The sequence below is a fragment of the Micropterus dolomieu genome, linkage group LG08 (assembly GCF_021292245.1).
Source record: "Micropterus dolomieu isolate WLL.071019.BEF.003 ecotype Adirondacks linkage group LG08, ASM2129224v1, whole genome shotgun sequence".
Lineage (NCBI taxonomy): Eukaryota > Metazoa > Chordata > Actinopteri > Centrarchiformes > Centrarchidae > Micropterus > Micropterus dolomieu.
The window spans coordinates 24,914,878-24,934,794 of record NC_060157.1 but is presented as its reverse complement, the minus strand read 5'-3'; the positions used below and the strand labels follow the sequence as shown (position 1 = coordinate 24,934,794).

Here is a 19,917-nt window from a genome sequence, read left to right as displayed (position 1 = left end):
ACAGAGATAAACTTAACCTGTCCTGCAACAGTGGACCAGCGGTATCTTCTTGAGTGGCCATCACATCACCTTTTAAACCAGTAGAGATTGCTAATGCTGGAAAAACTTCAAGCTGTCCTAACTGGGTCCTTAACATTGTCAATATGACCTGCTTATGACCCTGCTTTGGAAGGTCTACTTCATAATACTCTGCAATTTTCAGCACCTGGTCTTTAGTATAAAATCCTCCACATTAGCCATCTTTTCAACAGGGCGACACCAGACAATACTCCTCAAACAAAATGGAGACAAAGGAACCCACTACCCTGATAGCAAATTACCCCATTACTGCCCTGCTAGTCACCAACAGCAGATCAAGTCAGACACATAAACAAATAACAACAACCATGAATAAGCCAGACTAAACAAATATTTTACAGTTTTAACCTGGGATACAGTTATTTATTTAGTTATTTTTTAAACAACCTTTTGGAATACCTCTCCCCTCACTAAAAGCCTAAGCAAACTATTAAACCTCTGCCTTTGTCTCCTATTCCTGCAATGCCCTTTTGAGCACTTGTTGATTGACTGTGTCGGTATGTTTCCCAAGTCTAACGGTGGAAGTTTGTATCTGTTGACAGTGATGTCTCAGTCCACACAGTATTCTGCCCCATGTCCTTTGGCCAACATTAAAGCTAAATCTGTGGTTAAGGCTTTGAGTTAGTTTATTTCAATCTTTGGCATTCTAATTTATTCCAAGATTATTTACTCCATTCTTGATTACTCCAAGATGGCGCTCTGTAGTGTTTTTTTCGCCCTGCAGACGGGAGGTTGATCAGCTGGTTCTCTGGTGCGGTCAGAACAACCTAGAGCTTAACACGCACAAAACTGTGGAGATGATCGTGGACTTCATTAGGAGCCCCCCCACTCTGCCCCCCACACCATACTCAATAGCCCTTTGTCTGCTGTGGAATCCTTCAGGTTTCCGGGTTCCACTTTATCCCAGGACCTAAAGTGGGAGCCCAACACTGACACCATCATCAAGAAGGCCCAGCAGAGTATGTACTTCCTGCGCCAGCTCAGGCAGCTCAACCTGCCTAAGGATCTGCTAATGCACTTTTACACAGCTATCACTATCTGGTTTGGATCTGCCACCAAAAGGGACAGAGACAGACTACAATGGACAGTCAGGACTGCCGAAAAAATCATCAGTGCCAACCTGCCGTCCTTTTAGGACTAATACATTTCCAGAGTCAGGAAACGAGCCGGAAACATCACTGCAATAGTGTATTGATTAATTACAAATATATACTGACATTTAGACTCTCCTCCACTCTGTAGGGCAAGAGCCTGCAGGACTTAAAAATAAGGCAAAAGCATAAAAAAGTGTACAACGTGTTTCAGCATCGTCAAGGTAACGCGATTAAGGGGCAAAGTGCTGTCCCATTCCTGTTTACAGCATTTTGAGCCCTTGCAGTCTCTCAAACTCTATCACTTTCCAAGTGACATCAGTAAAGTCTATGAGGCTTCAGGGTTTAGGGCTTAGGGGGGACATTGGGATTGGGCCAGAGTTACCAACCTCAGCCTCCATCAACTCAGAGGTCAGGGATAAGTTCTGTTAGCATTAGCCTTTTATCTAAAGGCAGAACTCATTAAAAACTCAAATCACAGCAGGACTCACATAGGACAAGTCAGATATTACATAGAACAGAATACAACAGTTTGCTCACGTTCAAGTTACAATTAATAATTTCTATAAACTTTTATCAATGGAGGGTGGCTCAGCAGCAACCTACCTCTCACTCTCCGGTCATGTAACGTTAAACGACCGGAGCATGTAATCACGGACCTACTTCATCACGCTGACCACGTCCACCACCCCACAAATTAACTTGCATCCAATCCCAAGTAATATGAAAAAGCAAAAAGAGCATTTATACGTTCAAAAGCTTGGAAGTGTTTTCTTCTTCTTCTCCTCCTCGATTGGGAAACAACAAATTGGTGCATTAGCACCACCAACTGGTAAGGAGTGTGGATCAAAGGATTAGTCCATATTTTATTTATACATTAATAAATAAAATAAACTCATACCCTCTCAACCATTCTGTTTAGTCTAAGATACTGAAGAACATGCTTCTTACAACATGCTCTTCTGTTTCTCCTTGCCCACAGTAGTCACAACAGCCTAAGTTATGTTTGCCTATTTTGAATTATGTACTGTTAGGTCCAATGTGTCCAAGTCAAAGTCTTGATTGATTTTTTGGTCTCTCCTGTTACATCCTGCACATCTTATTTCTCCAACTATCCTCTGAACTCTGTAAAACCACCCCACATTTCATTCTCTGTTTAGTCATGCTCTTGATTTTTGTTATACTGAAGCTAACACATTAAGAGATAGAAAAAGGTGTCACTGTGACCTCTGACCAGTGGGGGGGTTACCTAATTTGTATCTGTATAGCTCACAGCATTTTCATTTACATATGAAAGCCTCCCCTAGACCTAGGGGAAGGGGGGATTATTAATACAATAAAACTATTAAGTATTTCTTTTCTTCCTCTCTGTGTTACAAGAGAGTAAGTGTGTGGATTGATTAGTTGCATGAAGCATAGTGCATTAGTGTTAGTGTCAAATAAATAATAATTGGAATAGGAATTGTTCTTTACGTGATGTCTTTTCCAAGGGCTGTAACCAAGGCTGTGGTCACTAGAGTCCATGAATCAGCCAAAACAATACAAACTACCTGTTATACTCGAGAGTGATGAAGATGCAGAGAATGACGTACAGAGTGAAGGAGGAGGCAGATCAGTGTGAAAGAGAGAGACAGACAGGAGGGGAGGGAGAAGAAGGAATGTGGAGAGAGATAAATCAGCTGTATGACAGAATTTTGCTTGGAAAGCTGTGTGTTCAGCAGCTTCTCCTCTCCTCCCCTCTCTCTGATGATGCAGACCTCGGAGGAAGCTGAACTCTGCTTTCCACAACTCCTCAACACCTCCTGCAAGAAGCACATACGCCCTCAGTCTGAGGCAATGTTCATTTACATTGTGCTGTCCTCCATCTCTCTGCTCACTGCGGCTCTCAACCTGCTGGTCATCATTTCCATCTCCCACTTCAGGCAGAGTTAAATATCTTGATAATGTTTTGTTGTAATGAGATCTGAGCATTACATCCTGATGGTTTGATGAGACTTTTGTTTTTCAACAGTGCTTACAACAGCCACATTTATACACTGGAGTTTCAACTGTCATTACTGCTTTTAGAAAACAACTACTTCTATTGGTGATAATGTTGTTTGTGGTTGTAACATTCACAGTGATGATATTCTCTCCCTTCAGGCAGCTCCACACCCCCACCAACATCCTCCTCCTCTCTCTGGCTGTCTCAGACTTCCTTGTGGGCCTCCTTGTGACGCCATTTCAAATCCTCTTCACAGAGCCCTGCTGGCTCCTGGGTGACCTGGTGTGTTCTCTGTTTTATCTTATACCCTGCATCACGCTCTGTGCCTCAGTGGTAAACATGGTGCTCATATCGGTCGACCGTTATGTGGCTATCTGTGACCCTCTGCACTACCCCACCAAAATCACTGCAAAGAGAGTTCATATCTGTGTTTTCCTGTGTTGGGGTTACTCTGTTTTCTACTCTGTCATGCTTTTATATGATAACCTGAAACAACCAGGCCTGTATAATTCCTGTTATGGAGAATGTGTGATTATCATAACAGGAGCTATTGACCTTATTTTCACATTCATCATTCCCATCAGTGCCATCATCATTCTGTATGTGAGAGTGTTTGCAGTGGCTGTGTCTCAGGCTCGTGCCATGCGCTCACACATTACAGCAGTCACACTGAAGAGTTCAGCGACTGTAACTGTTAAGAAATCTGAGCTGAAAGCAGCCAGGACTCTTGGTGTTGTTGTTGCTGTGTTTCTCATGTGTTACTGTCCATGTTACTGTGTCTCTCTCTCAGGCTATGACTTTGTAATTGGTTCTTCAACTGAGGTAGTACTGATTTTTCTGGTATTTTTTAACTCCTGTCTAAACCCTGTGATCTACGCTTTTTTCTACCCCTGGTTTAGAAAATCTGTTAAACTTATTATTACACTTGAAATACTGCAGCCTCACTCCAGTGAGGCCAACCTACAGTAGAGAGGGACTGTGGACTGACTTACACCAGGCTTTTCTGTGAAGGAGGAAATGTGTTTTTGATGTGCTGTTGCTGTGAAGAAGTGAACTGAAGTGAAGAGGACTTAAATTCACAAATGCTGTTATTCTGTTAATGTTGTACGCATGTATTGATGTTAGTATCTCCATTGTATCTTCAACGCAATTTGTGGACAAATGGTATTCCAGTTGTTGAGTATGTGATCATCCTAATCACCACAATGAAAGGAAAAACATTTACTGTAATATTCCAATGTCAACAAAGTCAAACTTAGTCAGAAATGACTATTTTTGTGTCATATTTTTTCTTTTATTGCCACCATAAATTAGTAAACTGGGCTACAGTTTTGTATGAACACTTCAAACTGATGTGGGTAAACTCATAGTTTCAAACTCACAATTGCAATATTAAAATAATCATTAATGTCCTTCATATTTAAGTACAACAAACTTCAACTTGTTAATCTTATTTGTTATAAAAAAAGAAATGACTTGAAAATAAAGAATGGTGAGTAAGGTGTTTGCAGGTTGTACTGTATATAGTGCATTTTGAGCTACTTTATACCCATTACAATACAACATAATCTAATAATTTAATTCCCTTTAGATCGTTTTCATGTTTGACACAGAATGCTGATAAAAAAATGCTTTCAATGCATTGATACAACTGAATTAGATATGTTGTGTACTAAATCATGGTCTGTAAGAGGTTGGAGGAAACAAAAACCACATTGAGACAACTGGAGCAGAGACAAGATGATAATGCAGATAATCACCACATAGATACATGAGGTTGTCTGAGAGAGTTGGAAACTGGTTATTGAAATGTGTTGGGCAGAGACAAATCAAGATGCTTTCAATTGTGAAATCACTCTGTAGAAACCGTAAAGAGAGCAAATACAGTGATGTGAAAAAGTGTTTGTCCCCTTCCTGATTTCTTATTTTTTTGCATGTTTGTCACACTGAAATGTTTCAGATCATCAAATAAATTGAATTATTAGACACTGTTATTAAACACAAAATGTAATTTTTAAATGAAGGATTATATTATTAAAGGGGGGGGGAATACAAACCTATGGCCCTGTGTGAAAAAGTGATTGCTCCCCCTGTTAAAGCATAAATCAACTGGTTTATCACATCTTTTGAAAGCTGAATTCAATTCCTCTAGGCAAACCCAGGCCTGATTACTGCCACACCTGTTCTCAATCAAGAAATCACTTAAATAGGACCTGCCTGACAAAGTGAAGTAGACCAAAGCATCCTCAAAAACTAGACATCATGCTGCGATACAAAGAAATTGAGAAACAGAGTAATTGAGATTTATCAGTCTGTAAAAGGCTATAAAGCCATTTCTAAAGCTTTGAGACTTCAGCGAACCACAGTAAGAGCCTTTGTCCACAAATGGCAAAAACATGGAACAGTGGTGAAGCTTCCCAGGAGAGGCCGACCAAAATTACCCCAAGAGCGCAGAGATAACTCATCCAAGAGGTCACAAAAAAACCACAACAACTTCTGAAGAACTGCAGGCTTCACTTGCCTCAGTTAAGGTCAGTGTTCATAACTGCACCATAGGAAAGAGACTGGGCAAAAATGGCCTGCATGTCAGAGAACCAAGACGGAAACCACTGCTGAGCAAAAAGAACAAGGGCTCATCTTAGTTTTGCTAGAAAACATCTTGATGATCCCCAAGACTTTTTGGGAGACAAAAGTTGAACTTTTTGGAAGGTGTGTTTCCCACATCTGGCGTAAAAATAACACAGCATTTCAGAAAAGGAACATCATAAAATATGATCGTGGTAGTGTGATGGTCTAGGGCTGTTTTGCTGCTTCAGTACCTGGAAGACTGGAAGGGGGTATGTTTCCTCCTGAACAATGCAAAAAGGCTATTCACATTCTGGTTGTGGTAATGTTACTGTGAAAATAGCACTTTGTGCAGCATAACTTTATCAGACATCAAGGTAAGCAAACAGATTTATTAAATTTTGTTACTGTATTAGAACTACACTTATGTCAACAACCACTGAAGAAGCCAAGACTTTAACAAGTAAAAGCAACATATTCTCTCTTCTCTATTGAACAAAACTTACTGTAATGTAGAGCTTTCAGACACATGAAAGCTGCATGGGGGGAATTCACTTAGGCCAGATTGAGTTCTTCTGTGGGCTGTGACTTAAATGCTATCCAGCTCCTCATGTAAAGTTGAATGAAAAAGTAATTTATCAAAAAATACCATATAAATACCATATGTAATTCCTCTCTATTGAATAAGTTGCAGGTCAAAAGATAGCTATTAATAATATAATTACTGTTACTGCACTGCAGATTGGTTTGGTCAGTGTGATTTTACTCCGTAGTTTGGCTTGCATACAAATATACACTGAACAAAATTATAAAAGCAACACTTTAGCAACACTTTCTCTACATACACACAAGGCCCATTTCTTTCAAATATTGTTCATAAATCTGTCAAAATCTGTGTAAGTAATAATCTATCCACCTCACAGGTGTGGCATATCTAGATGCTGATCAGACAGCATGGGTATTGCACAGGTGTGCCTTAGGCTGGCCACAACAAAAGGCCACTTGAAAATGTGCAGTTTCACTGTATTGGGTGGGGGTCCGGAAACCAGTCAGTATCTGGTGTGACCACCATTTGCCTCACGCAGTGCTACACATCTCCTTCGCATTGAGTTGATCAGGTTGTTGATTGTGGCCTGTTGAATGTTGGTCCACTCCTCTTCAATGGCTGTGCAAAGTTGCTGGATATTGGCAGGACCTGGAACACGCTTTCGTATACGCTGATCCAGAGCATCCTAAACATGCTCAATGGGTGACATGTCCGGTGAGTGTGCTGGCCTTGCAAGAACGGGGATGTTTACAGCTTCCAAGAATTGTGTACAGATCCTTGTAACATGGGGCCGTGCATTATCATATGGCAACATGAGGTGAAGGTCGTGGATGAATGACACAATAGGCCTAAGGATCTTGTCACTGTATCTCTGTGCATTCAAAATACCATCAATAAAATGCACCGGTTACACCGATACCATAACCCCACCGCCACCATGGGCCACTCGATCTACTAAGTTGACATCAGCAAACCACTCACCCACACGACGCCATACATGCTGTCTGAAGAGAACACCTCTCCAAAGCGGATGCAAAAGTACAGACGACGGCGAAAGTAGGAGAAAATCGAAAGCCTACTTGATTGATTATCAAGCCAAACTGCACAGTCTGTCTGCCAGTGTTCTGTGTGGTGCACGGTGGCCTTTCATATGTGTGACAGCATGTCGAGGCAGTATGATGACTTAATAAAACGTACTAAGCACCTGGTCCGTACTCTGAATTCTTATCTGAATTTGCAGAGTTTTTGTCAACTTTAGTCCTTTAAAACGGACAAAGTTATTATTACGGATATTTACATTCATGTGGACGTTGAGAATGAAAGCCTTAGTACTGCATTTATCTTTCTGTTAGATTCAATTGGCTTCTCTCAGTGTTCATAAACCGACTCACTGTTTTAACCACACCCTCGACCTTGTTCTGGTATATGGTATTGAAATTTTTATTGAAATTTAATAGTGTTCCCACATAATCCCTTTTTATCTGACCACTGTTTGATAACTTTTGAGTTTGTATTGCTGAACTACATGCCATTGATCAAAAATTTGTCTGTCTGATAGTGCTGTAGCAAAATTTAAGGATGCGATCAGCTCTAAATTCATTATCAAGTCACAAAGTAAAGGAGGATGCTAATTTCAGTCCCTCCCAAATCAATCATCTTGTTGATAGTGCTGCAAGGTCACTGCAAATGACACTCGACTCTGTTGCCCCTCTAAAAAAGAAAATAACAAAACAAAGACAGTTTGCTCCATGGTATAATACTAAAACTTGCAAATTAAAGCAAATATCGCGGGAACTTGAGAGGAATTGGCATTCCACCAAATTGGAAAATTCTCATTTAATGTGGCACGATAGTCTTAAAACTTATAGGAAGGCCCTCTGTAATGCCAGAGCAGCGTACTATTCTTCATTAATAGAGGAAAATAGGAACAACCCCAGGTTTCTTTTCAGCACTGTAGCCAGGCTGACGGAGTCATCTCTCAGTAGTTACGACTTCATGAGCTTCTTTAATGATAAAATTCTAACTATTAGAAACAAAATTCAACAAGACCTGCGCTTAACTGGCACCAACTTATCTCTAAACTCAGGAACTACAGAAACAGCTGTAAAACCAGATATATGTTTAGACTGCTTTGCTTCACTCAATCTTTACCAACTAACTTAATAATTTCTTCATCTAAACCATCAACCTGCCTTTTAGACCCCATCCCGACTAGGCTGCTTAAAGAAGTTTTACCCTTAGTCGGCACATACAGTATCTACTAGATATGATCAATCTATCTTTATCAACAGGCTATGTACCGCAGTACTTTAAAGTAGCTGTAATTAAACCTCTTCTGAAAAAGCACAACATTGATACAGATGTTTTAGCAAACTATTTATATCTAACCTTCCATTTCTCTCCAAGATCCTTGAGAAAGCAGTTGCCAAACAGCTGTGTGACTTTCTACATAGCAACAGTTTATTTGAGGATTTTCAGTCAGGATTTAGAGTTCATCATAGCACAGGACTTGTCTCTGTATTGGTTTTATTAGATCTTAGCACTGCATTTGTTACCATTGGCCATCAGATCCTATTGCAGAGACTGGAACATTTAATTAGCATTAAAGAAACTGCTCTAAGCTGGTTTAAGTCCTATTTATCAGATCACTTTCAGTTTATACATGTTAGCAATGAATCCTCCATGCACGCCAAAGTTAGTCATGGAGTTCCACAAGGATCTGTGCTTGGACCAGTCCTCTTGACTTTTTATATGCTTCCTTTAGGCAATATTATCAGGAAACACTCCATAAACTTTCATTGTCATGCAGATGATACACAGTTATATCTATCGATCAAGCCAGATGAAACTCATCAGTTAGCTAAACTTCAGTTGTGCCTTCAGGATGTTAAAACCTGGATGACCTGTCATTTTCTAATGTTAAACTCAGATAAAACTGAAGTTATTGTTCTGGGACCCAGGCACCTCCGTGACACATTAGTAGTTAATAGTTTCCCTTGATGGCATCGCCCTGGTCTCCAGCACCTCTGTGAGGAATCTTCTTGTTATCTTTGATCAGGACATGTCATTTAAGTCTCACATTAAGCAAATTTCAAGGAACGCCTTTTTTCACTTACTTAATATTGCAAAAATCAGGAACATCCTGTCTAAAAATGATGCAGAAAAACTAGTCCATGCATTTGTTACTTCTAGGCTGGATTACTGCAATTCCTTTTTATCAGGCTGCTTGAAAAAGTCTATTAAGACTATTATGAATCATTATCTGTTTCTTGCAAATTGCATACTTCCTTGCACCAAGCAGGTTAGATAATGCACATGGTCTCGCATGTACGCATATAACATTCAATACCCTTTTCTCTGTTTCAGCTGATGGAAGGATGGACTCCCCAGGTTAGTCATTGAATTTCTCTGTACTGTGTGTTCACTGAGCAGTATGATGACAAATTTTTCTATAGGTCACTCCGCCCAATACTGCACTTACACAACCGTGGAGCATGACTACAAGGACATAATCAGTGTAGTTACAGTTGACGAACTACAAACCAACCTGAACAGTGTGGTCATGGAGAAGCATGCCTTTATACAGACATTTGACCAGCTTCTGGGGGAACTAAACATCACAGAAATTGTCACAGATGCACATACGCAAATTTAATCACTGATGAGTGAGTATAGATTGAATACTTTTATTTTCAATTTATAAAGTTTACCATGATTGCTGCATTGAATGCTTAATCCAACTGTGAGAAAATTGAAGAGATTAGAAAATACAATACCATATGTAATCCATTCCTTGGACATCTGGCACTTCAATTTTCTGCTGTGCCTTCTAAAGGCATTGACGATGAAAAGTTGTGGTATCTGCGAGTTTTCGTCGATGGGCGTGTCCGTGGCGTGGGGTCAAAGATCAACTCTTACTTACTCAACTTTACGTGCTTGTTAACTGTCCCACCCCGAACACATCTACAAGCCAAGATTAATTTATAGTCATAGCAACAAGTGCTATGTAGTGCCACAAAGGGGACACAGGGAAGTGAGGTATAACACCTTCATGCAGCGTCAGAAGCGCGTGGCAAATTTACAGCCGCACCGGCAGAGCTCCAGAATCTGCAACGCAGCTGCATCACACCTCGACACGCTAAGTGTGCGAGGGCCTGCCCATCACTGCTTGCAGCTTTAATTACACATTTTCCTATGTTGACATTGCTGATTGCGAAAGATATACGAATAGTTACTGAAACGCCTCACACTAGCTAACACCACATGTCAGCTAAATGCAGTCAATGTAACGTTATCATGGTACGAGCATAGAGCATTAGTTCAACGTCAAGCTGATAAGAGTAGCCTATTATTGTACCCAGAGTGCTCGCTCGTGAGTTTGAGCAGAAGCACTCGCTTGTAAACGTATTGGTTGCAATCTGAAACATCACCTCTAGAGGGCGCTAAAAATTCCATAATGCCCCTTTAAATGATTTCTAAATGAGCTGAATGTTATTCCTTTATTAAGCACATAGGCTACATTTTAAAAGTGGCCAATAAAAGTTCTAATTGGAAAACAAAAAAATACTTGCCTTCCACTGTGGCAGACAGTGGAAAAAAAGGTCAATTTCAGACACTGTAAGCAACGTTCAAAATGCACCTGAAATGTTTGCATTTTGTAACTCTCAGTTACAAAAAAACAATTTTTACATAATTTATTTTGTCATTCTAAAATGTCTTAAATAAAAAAACACACACACACACATTCACACTAAGACTAAAACAAAGAATAAAACTAAGAAGCCAACGCCAAAACCAATCCCACGTTATTTACTTCAGTCGTTACCCAAACAAACGGGAGAAAAATGAAGATAATAACAAACTAACATTACAATCTACTTAGTGCTGGGCAACGAATAAAATTTTTAATTGTGATTATTCGCGATTAATTGCATAGTTATTGGAAAAGACCAATCCCGTGGGGCCAAGCAACTACGTTGTGATTTTAAGAACGTTTCTAAGACCAACATCTTCCCCAATACTAATCAGCATGCAGTGTGTTGCTACCCACTTCACCATAGCATTGGATCGCTTGTCTTGCTTTTGTTTATCTGCTTCTCCCACACGCTGCATCCAGCGTAGTCTGCCGAAGCCTCCCTCCACTGCTTGTTTGGGTGGGTGATTTGCAGGCTGATCCCACCCCTCCTGTGACCCATGGTTTGACAGTATGAGTATTCAGAGCCATTGAGCAATGGACTTTCAATATAATAATAATAAAAACTGCGTTAAGGTGCGATAAAATAATGAATTGTCGTCAAATATCCACCAGAGAGAAAATATACACCTTCACACTCAGGCTAAAAAGAGCAAGAAATACAGAAACTACTTTTTTTTTTTAAATACAGAAAAATAAACTTGCTATCAAGGAAACACAAATCAAACATATAGTCTATTCATTAGAAAACAACCATGACCGACAATCAAAAGTTACATAATAACTTCTCATTCCCAAGGGTGCAGAGTGTTTTTGTCCATTAGGCCCACACAGCTGTTTGTCTACTGCCCATAGCAGCCTGAAATTAGCCTTGATGTTATTTCAGAACAGAAATGTCCAAATGTTTTTTATTTTCTGCTCATACAGAGCATAGTTCTAGAAAATACAGCTTTCTGGCAAATTCAAACAACTTTATTTATCCCCATATCCCAATTCAGTTTTAGTCTGCCAGCTACAATCCATGACACATTCCGAAACATCATAAGCATTTTTTTTAACCTTTAGTTATTCAGGGGAGATTCACTGAGAGGAAGCCTATCTTTTGCAAGAAGGCCCTGATCACATTCACACCTGGAAGCTGGCCACTAAGCAGCTCCACTGGAGTGGTGGTAAATGAGGGAGGAGAAGCACAGTGTTGGTTTACTTTCCACGTCCAGATTTTATCGTGCCAGTTTGGGGATTGAACCGGCGACCTCCCATAGGTCGCAATGCATGGACCAAGCAGGGACCAGAATTCAAGAAATTAAATAAATAAATATTAAATAAAAAAACAGAGGTTTACAATGCCTTAATGGGGCGATGTGGCGCACTGCTGAGGGCATTAAACAGATTTCCAGACTAAGAACATGTCCTTGTCATCTACCTCACACATAGCACAAAAGTCGGAGTAAAATTTAAATGTTATTGCAACAATGCATAATTCATTCTGTCATACTACACCCTGCTATTGATGTGTGGAAATTAGCTCATATTCTATACCACTTGTAATGTATTGGTTATATTAATAATTATAGTTGTCTGTTTTTAATTGGCGTGCATTGGATGTGTCAATTTACTGCCTTTTTGCCAGGTCACCATTGAAAAGGACACTTATCACAACTGTTTTTTTACCTTGTTAAGTAAAGGTTAAAAAAGTCATGTGCACATCAGCCTCATCATGCACTCCTCAGTAGCCTTTATTTAAGAGTGAGGAAGACTATGATCACAGAGAAAGAGCCCCCCCTAACATCCTGTTCAGAATGATGGCACTAGTTTGAGAGCTGTGTTAGAGATCATTACTAGTCAGAAAAAGACAATGGCTATTTATTTATAAGTTTTGCCTGGTGGCTACAGCAGGGTCATCCACATAAATACCTATTCTTCTCAGTGGGACTACAGCCATCTGGTAGAGGAGATGGAGACTGCAAATAGCCCTGTATCACAGTCAACCTGTTCTCACTCCCAACTCGTCACATATGAATGCGTGGCCCAGACCCGTCGGCGTCAGTTTGTAACGCACTGGGGATCCCCATAGTGTCATAGTTCAACGCAGAAGGAGAAGCCCTTTGGCGTCAGTTTTGGACGTTAAAGTAGGTATATGTTATTTAACAGAAAAGGCCACGTAAAGAGGTTGTTGCGGTGGATGGAGGGCCAGATACTGGACTTTTAACCAGGAGACCGGTGTTCGTTTCCTGTGTGAAACATAAAGCCAACATTAAAATCATTTTATTTGAGTTAAGCAGGTTACAAAAACTGTGACAGAGGGTCTGCAAACTAGGTGAGGCTGTTCATGGTTTAAGAGACAACATATAGAGAAAAGTGTCAGTAGAATACAGTGACAGCACTGAGACTGAACATAGGCATTGAAGTTTTCTCTAACTCCGTAGGGGATGCAGAAATTACACAAACAGTTAGAACAGCAGCCCCACACACACTATCTCAAGTTCATAAAATTGCCCACCACTATGAAACTACCAAACAGGCAGCATCATATGTCACCAGCCTCATGGACTCGGGGGCATACAGCGTTACTGAACAGAGACCCTGAGCTAACGTGATCAGGTGTGTTTGCTTTCCACCACTACATCACTATTCACCCATATGTCTGATCTCCACTTCATCAATCAGTTTTTCGCTCCTTGCCACCTGCAGAAACAAGTTTTATATCATGTTTGTAATCTACACAGCCTTCCCAGTTACTGCAAGTCACCACTTGTTTCTGGAGTTTTTCTGGAGTCAGCCTGTCGTCTGGTTTCCATCCACAATCCATTGGACAGACCAAGCGTATGAACCAGGAGATTGAGATGGTGCTGCACTGTCTAACCTCTTGCAATCCCTCCTACTCCCAGGGTTACCAGCCTTCCTGGAGCAGGGGTGTGAGGCCAGCATCCCCTCGGTCCAGGCTTTTGTTTGTTGGTGCCAGCGCACTTGGATATAGGCCCGTTCAGATCGCTATAAATGGTACAACAACCAAAGCCATATACCTTCACCCCATTACACATTACAATATTAATATATATTATGACAGGAAATGAGTGAATTAATTTCAATGCACTTCTCGGACATATTAATTTAAAGTACAACTCTATGGATGTACTGCATTGCTGTCACTATAACCGACCTCAGCCTCTTCATGCCACACAAAATGTGAGTATTTTGTGTTCTTGGATCACACTTTTTTGTTGAATATTATACAAAATGTGATCCAGTGAGCATGATGTAACATAACATTACTAATTTAAAGGTTCAGTGTGTAAGTTTTAGTGGCATGTAGTGGTGAGGGTTGCGAATTGCATCCAGCGACTCACTGTGCATTCACATGCTCCTCGGATGGTCCCATTTCCCGGGTTGTGAAGTCGTTCTTCGACTTCTTCGACTTTAGTGTGTGTTCATGTGCTCTTCAGTCAGAATGTGGAATCCACATGGACACTACCCCAAAGATGTGTTGGATTAGCATTAATATAAACAACACACAGACATCTAGTTCACTCTACATGGACAGCAAACTAACCGTTATAACCATATTACAAGTTGCATGTTTGCAAAATATGTATATGCAATACATGACTTTGCACAAATCAAAGTACTGTATACTTCTTTATGTTCTGTGTACACTTTATTTCTCTGTTTGCAATAAATATTTAAGAAGGAAAAAAAGATTCTGATTATTCCAACACCACATGAAAGCACCATCATCAGCATCAGTCACCGCTCACCCCTCCTTTTCCTAGTGAGTAGGAGAAGCTACAGCGGCCGACACTGTTGGCTCTTTAGTTGTGTTCACACTAAAAGCGAATCCAGTGTTTTGGGTGGCTTGATTACATACAAAGTCATTGCAAAGATGCTAATTTCTGCGGTTTCGCTCCGGGCGATGCGGAAGAGGCATTGTGACATTTGCTGGCTCGCGCGAGTTCAAATTTTTCAACTTGAACGAGAAATTCCCTTTACGCGATGTTGCAAAAGCCTATCAGTGGTGAGATTGTCCAAACGTCACCGACGGCTTCCGAGCGTTGTTTGGAGAGGACCTGGCGAGCAGGGTAATGACAATCCGCTGGCCGACGGGGAGCTGCTAACGAACAGGGAAGTGTACGGGGAGCAGCGTTGCAGCTTTTGGACAAATAAACACCCGTAGTTGGTCTGAATTATGCTCTGACTTCCATTCAGCTTTTATTACATTCTTTTTACTTTAGTTTTTGGAATTATAACATTGATTTATCTTCACTGGAGCTTCTCGGCAGCTATCTTTCCTGCACATCCAATTCCACTGTTGTTGTTAGTGTTGGTTGGCACCCAGAGCTTTGTTGGACTACTAATTCATATTTATATAAAAACAAATTTAAAGAGTTGTTGTCCAGCTGACTTGCTTACAGACCTGAAAAAGCATAAATTAATGTCTAACAAATCGGCATCAGATTGTAGCTTTATTTCGGCATCAGTTTGATCTGTTTATTGCAATTAAATCACAGCAAAATGTTATTGCGTTGTGTGTGAACACTCCAGCAATAAATTCCGCGCAAGGAAAGTGTTGCAAAGATTTAATTCGCATTGTATGTGAACACAGCTTTATGCTAAAGAATGTATCCACCATTTGTCCAACTTTCTCTTTTCTTACTTCTAATAAACCAGTCAACTACTACTACTACTACTAATGTTACTTGTTAGGGCCCGAGCATGAAACATGTGAAGTCCCTATTGAAACTGAAGGGATTTTTTAGGGCCTGAGCATGAAACGTGCGAGGTCCCTTTTGAAACCGAAGGGGCAAAGTAACCTCAAGAATGGGTGCCTAAACATGCTTGAAAACTCAGCAAACTTTGCACATAATTCAGGTGGGGCGAAGAATTTCTTATTTCATGGGTTTTGTGCATGGGCGTGGCAAAATGGCTCTTTAGTGACCCCTACAGAGCAGCCCCCGGAGCAAGTTTCAACTACGTGTACAGAATTTCTGTGGTACGTGTATCATTTCCAGACGTACAAAAAAATCTCTTAGAGTGATGCCGGACATCCAACAGGAAGTCGGACCTTGCTGACTTCTCTTTGACTCTTTAAAAACTGCGTTTAGTACACACTCCCATTAACTTAGCATCATTAGCAGAGTGTGGGGTTATTCAAAGATGCTAATTAGCTTAACGTGCTAAGCTAACAAGCTATGTATGCCGACACCGATACCTGCAAATATTTATCACATAAATAATATATTAGAATTTCACTTACCAACTCAAATCTGGTATTTGCATGAAGAAATCTCCAAAAGGCTCAAACACAGCAGAGATGCAGAGCTCAGTGACTTTATTAGCTGAGTGAGGCAAACAGGTGTCAGGCAGATTGCTAGCAGTGACAGCGCAGCCACCTGTCATTCAAAGCGGCCACTCCCCTAATAATGCAGAACTTTAAGGCTTAATATAATTTAAATAGGTGAGTTATAAAAGTAAAAGAATTCACCCCCACTCACAGTTGTCATGAAGGGCAAATATAAGCTTCAGACACTAAAACCATTTTTTATGCCAGGCTGTAAACATGTTTTTTTTTTCTGCTGTAAAGTTGGGCATTTCAACATGGGGGCCAATAGGGATTGACTCCCTTTTGGAGCCAGCCTCAAGTGGCCACTTGAGTTTTTGTTTGTCCTGTCCGGGAATTTTAACCGTTCTTGCCAAAATGCAATGTATTGGGACAGTGCTTTGGCCACAAAAGATGACGTGTCACAAGAACACAAGTACAGACAAGAATACAGATTGATGGGCCGGAAGCAGAAGCAAGTGACTTAGGCTTTCTATCTGTCAATATTTTTAAATATCCCACCCCATCCAGGCTGTGATTGGTCAGCTCACGAAAAGTGACATTGACAAGCTACATTCAGCACACCGCTCCTTGAAAGGCACTGGAGCTTCTCTTCTCCCTCGTCTCTCTGCCGACAGAGTTTAGTAGACAGGCGAGAACGGGAACAGGTGAGCGTCACATAGCAGCATAGAGAACCTGATATGGAGATGGCTGAGGAGAGTACCGGTAGCTTGAGTAGCTTGAGAAGTCCTGGTACGCAAGAAAATGTCCCGGTACGCCAAGTGCGTACTGGTGCATACCGGCCCACTTCAAGCACTGACTGTGACTGAAGTGTTACAGCTCAGGCTTGCCTGACTTGGTCTTGTTCAGTGCAGTGGTGTTTTGCTTACAGACTGAGGAGGTGTCTTTGGGTACACACATAAAAGGCTTCTCTGTCTCAAATTCCTGGGCTGAATTTCATCCGAGTACATCCCTGGTCAGAGCAATTGCTCTAATTGAATCAACCCCTCCTGATGTAAACTTTATAGATGTGGTCACAGATGAAAGAAAAGGAAGAGGAACTGCAGCCTTATTTAATGATGCTTTCTTGTGCAAGCAGTTATCACTTGAATAATGCAACTCGTTAAATACCTTTCTGTCACACTGAGTTGTCCCTGTGAGTTTTATTGTTAACTGTCCACAGGGTACCAAAATCCTCTAAAAACTTCTTTGATCAATTTATGAAACTACCGTCTGTTATTTCTCTTGACTATGATCATTTAGTTACAACTGGTGACTTTAACATACATATTAACAACACCCGATCTGATCATTACTGACTTTAATATTTCAAATGTTATGTACTACTCCATAAGTCCATATACTAATAATAATAATACTGAAGAATACTGCTGCACTGTAGTTTCAATTACATTGCACCTGCTGGGGTTAAATCATCCTGTGGAAAATGCTTTGTCTCACTAGAATCGACCTGCTTCATTATTACACATTTGACATTGTCATTTGGCCTGTTACTTATACAAATATACTGATTTGTGCAGCACTCGATGCTCAAAGTACACTTCAAAGTACGAACTTTACTTTGTACTTTGTACAGTACTTTGTTAGAGATGTTGTTTTTTACATGATCTCTTTCCCAAAGGCTGTAACTAATGCTGTTGTCACTAGAGTCCATGCATCAGCCAAAACAAAACATACACAACCTTTTACACCAGAGTGATGAAGATGCAGATGCAGAGTATGACGTATAGAGTGAGAGAGGAGGAAGATAAATATACAAGACAGAGACTGATAGACAGGAGGGGAGGGAGAAGAAGAGACTAGGAGAGAGAAAAAAAGGCCTTTGCTGAGAAAGCTGTGTGTTCAGCACCTTCTCCTCTCCTCCTCTCTCTCTGATGATGCAGACCCTGGAAGAAGCTGAACTCTGCTTTCCACAACTCCTCAACACCTCCTGCAAGAAGCACATTCGCCCTCAGTCTGAGCCAACGCTCATTTACATTGTGCTGTCCTCCATCTCTCTCCTCACTGTGGCCCTCAACCTGCTGGTCATCATCTCCATCTCCCACTTCAGGCAGAGATAAATGTCTTAGCATTGATTATATATTGTTGTAGTGAGATCTGAGCATTACATCCTGATGGTTTGATGATACTTTTGTTTATTAAAAGTGCTTACAACAGCCAAATTTACTAAATAGATCCACTGAAGTTTCATTACTGCTTTTACAAAAACAGCTACTTCTATTGGTGATAATGTTGTTGGTGTTTGTAAAATTCACAGTGATGATATTCTCTCCCTTCAGGCAGCTCCACACCCCCACCAACATCCTCCTCCTCTCTCTGGCTGTCTCAGACTTTCTCGTGGGCCTCCTTGTGATGCCGTTTCAAATCCTCTTAACAGAGCCCTGCTGGCTCCTGGGTGACCTGGTGTGTGTTCTGTATTATTTTGTACCCACCATCACTCTCTCTGCCTCAGTGGTAAACATGGTGCTCATATCAGTCGACCGTTATGTGGCTATCTGTGACCCTCTGCACTACCCCACCAAAATCACTGCAAAGAGAGTTCAAATCTTGGTTTTCCTGTGTTGGGGTTACTCTGTTTTCTACAGCATTGTGCTGTTTTATGATAACCTGAAACAACCAGGCAAGTATAATTCCTGCTATGGAGAATGTGTAATTAACATAATAGGAGCCGTTGACCTTATTTTCAGCTTCATCATTCCCATCACTGCCATCATTATTCTGTAAGTGAGTGTTTGTGGTGGCTGTGTCTCAGGCTCGTGCCATGTGCTCACACATTACAGCAGTCACACTGAAGCATTCAGAGACTGTAATGGCTAAGAAATCTGAGATAAAAGCAGCCAGGACTCTTGGTGTTGTTGTTGCTGTGTTTCTCATGTGTTACTGTCCATATTACTGTGTCTCTCTCTCAGGCTACGAACTCGTAATTGGTTCTTCAACTGTGGCCCTTTTTCTCATATTTTCTAACTCCTGTCTAAACCCTTTGATCTACGCCTTTTTCTACCCCTGGTTTAGAAAATCTGTTAAACTCATTGTTACACTTGAGATACTGCAGCCTCACTCCTGTGAGGCCAACATACTGTAGAGAGAGACTGTGGAGTGACTGACACGAGACACATGAGCTTTTCTGTGAAGGAGGAAATGTGTTTTTATGTTGCTGAGCGACTGAATTGAAGATGACAGTGTACAAATACACAAAAGCTTTTATTCTTATCTTCTATCTATTCGTGTTGTACGCATATATGTATTGATGTTATTATCTCTTTTGTATCTTTCTTCATCAAAATTCATGGACAGTACTCCCATTACTGATTAGAGAGTTTCTCTCTTTCTGCAGCAGAAGGTCTGTATACTCAATCAGAAAGATAATCATAATCACCACAATGAAAGAAAACATATTTTCCAATATTACGTTGTCAATAAAGTCAAACTAAGCCAGAAATGACTCTAAGTTTGTGTTAGTTTGTGCACAGAAAACAACCTACTGGTCAACATAAGCAAAACAAGGAGCTCATCATTGATTTTAGGAAAAAGGAGATGAAGCCACACACCCCTGTCTACATCATTGGAACTGAGGTGAAGATGGGATGTGCACGGCCCAGGACCGGAGGGCTCTGCAGCGGATGA

At 40.7% G+C, this 19,917-nt stretch overlaps 1 protein-coding gene and 1 pseudogene across 1 annotated transcript; both read left to right on the top strand.

The window, feature by feature from the left end:
* The first annotated feature begins 2,918 nt into the window (after positions 1–2,918).
* Positions 2,919–4,122, top strand: LOC123974999 (trace amine-associated receptor 13c-like). The gene is made up of 2 exons (XM_046056090.1): positions 2,919–3,091; positions 3,312–4,122. Exons 1-2 carry the CDS (start codon positions 2,919–2,921, stop codon positions 4,120–4,122), a joined length of 984 nt encoding a protein of 327 aa, XP_045912046.1.
* Positions 4,123–5,415: 1,293 nt separating this feature from the next.
* Positions 5,416–19,375, top strand: LOC123974998 (annotated as a pseudogene).
* The last annotated feature ends 542 nt before the right edge of the window (positions 19,376–19,917 follow it).

Bases quoted from the DNA above. Each gene is read 5' to 3' on its own strand.
- LOC123974999 (XM_046056090.1), top strand. From the start codon at position 2,919: ATGCAGACCTCGGAGGAAGCTGAACTCTGCTTTCCACAACTCCTCAAC. The intron at 3,092-3,311 runs GCAGAGTTAAAT...CTCTCCCTTCAG, and splicing joins ATTTCCATCTCCCACTTCAG to GCAGCTCCACACCCCCACCA.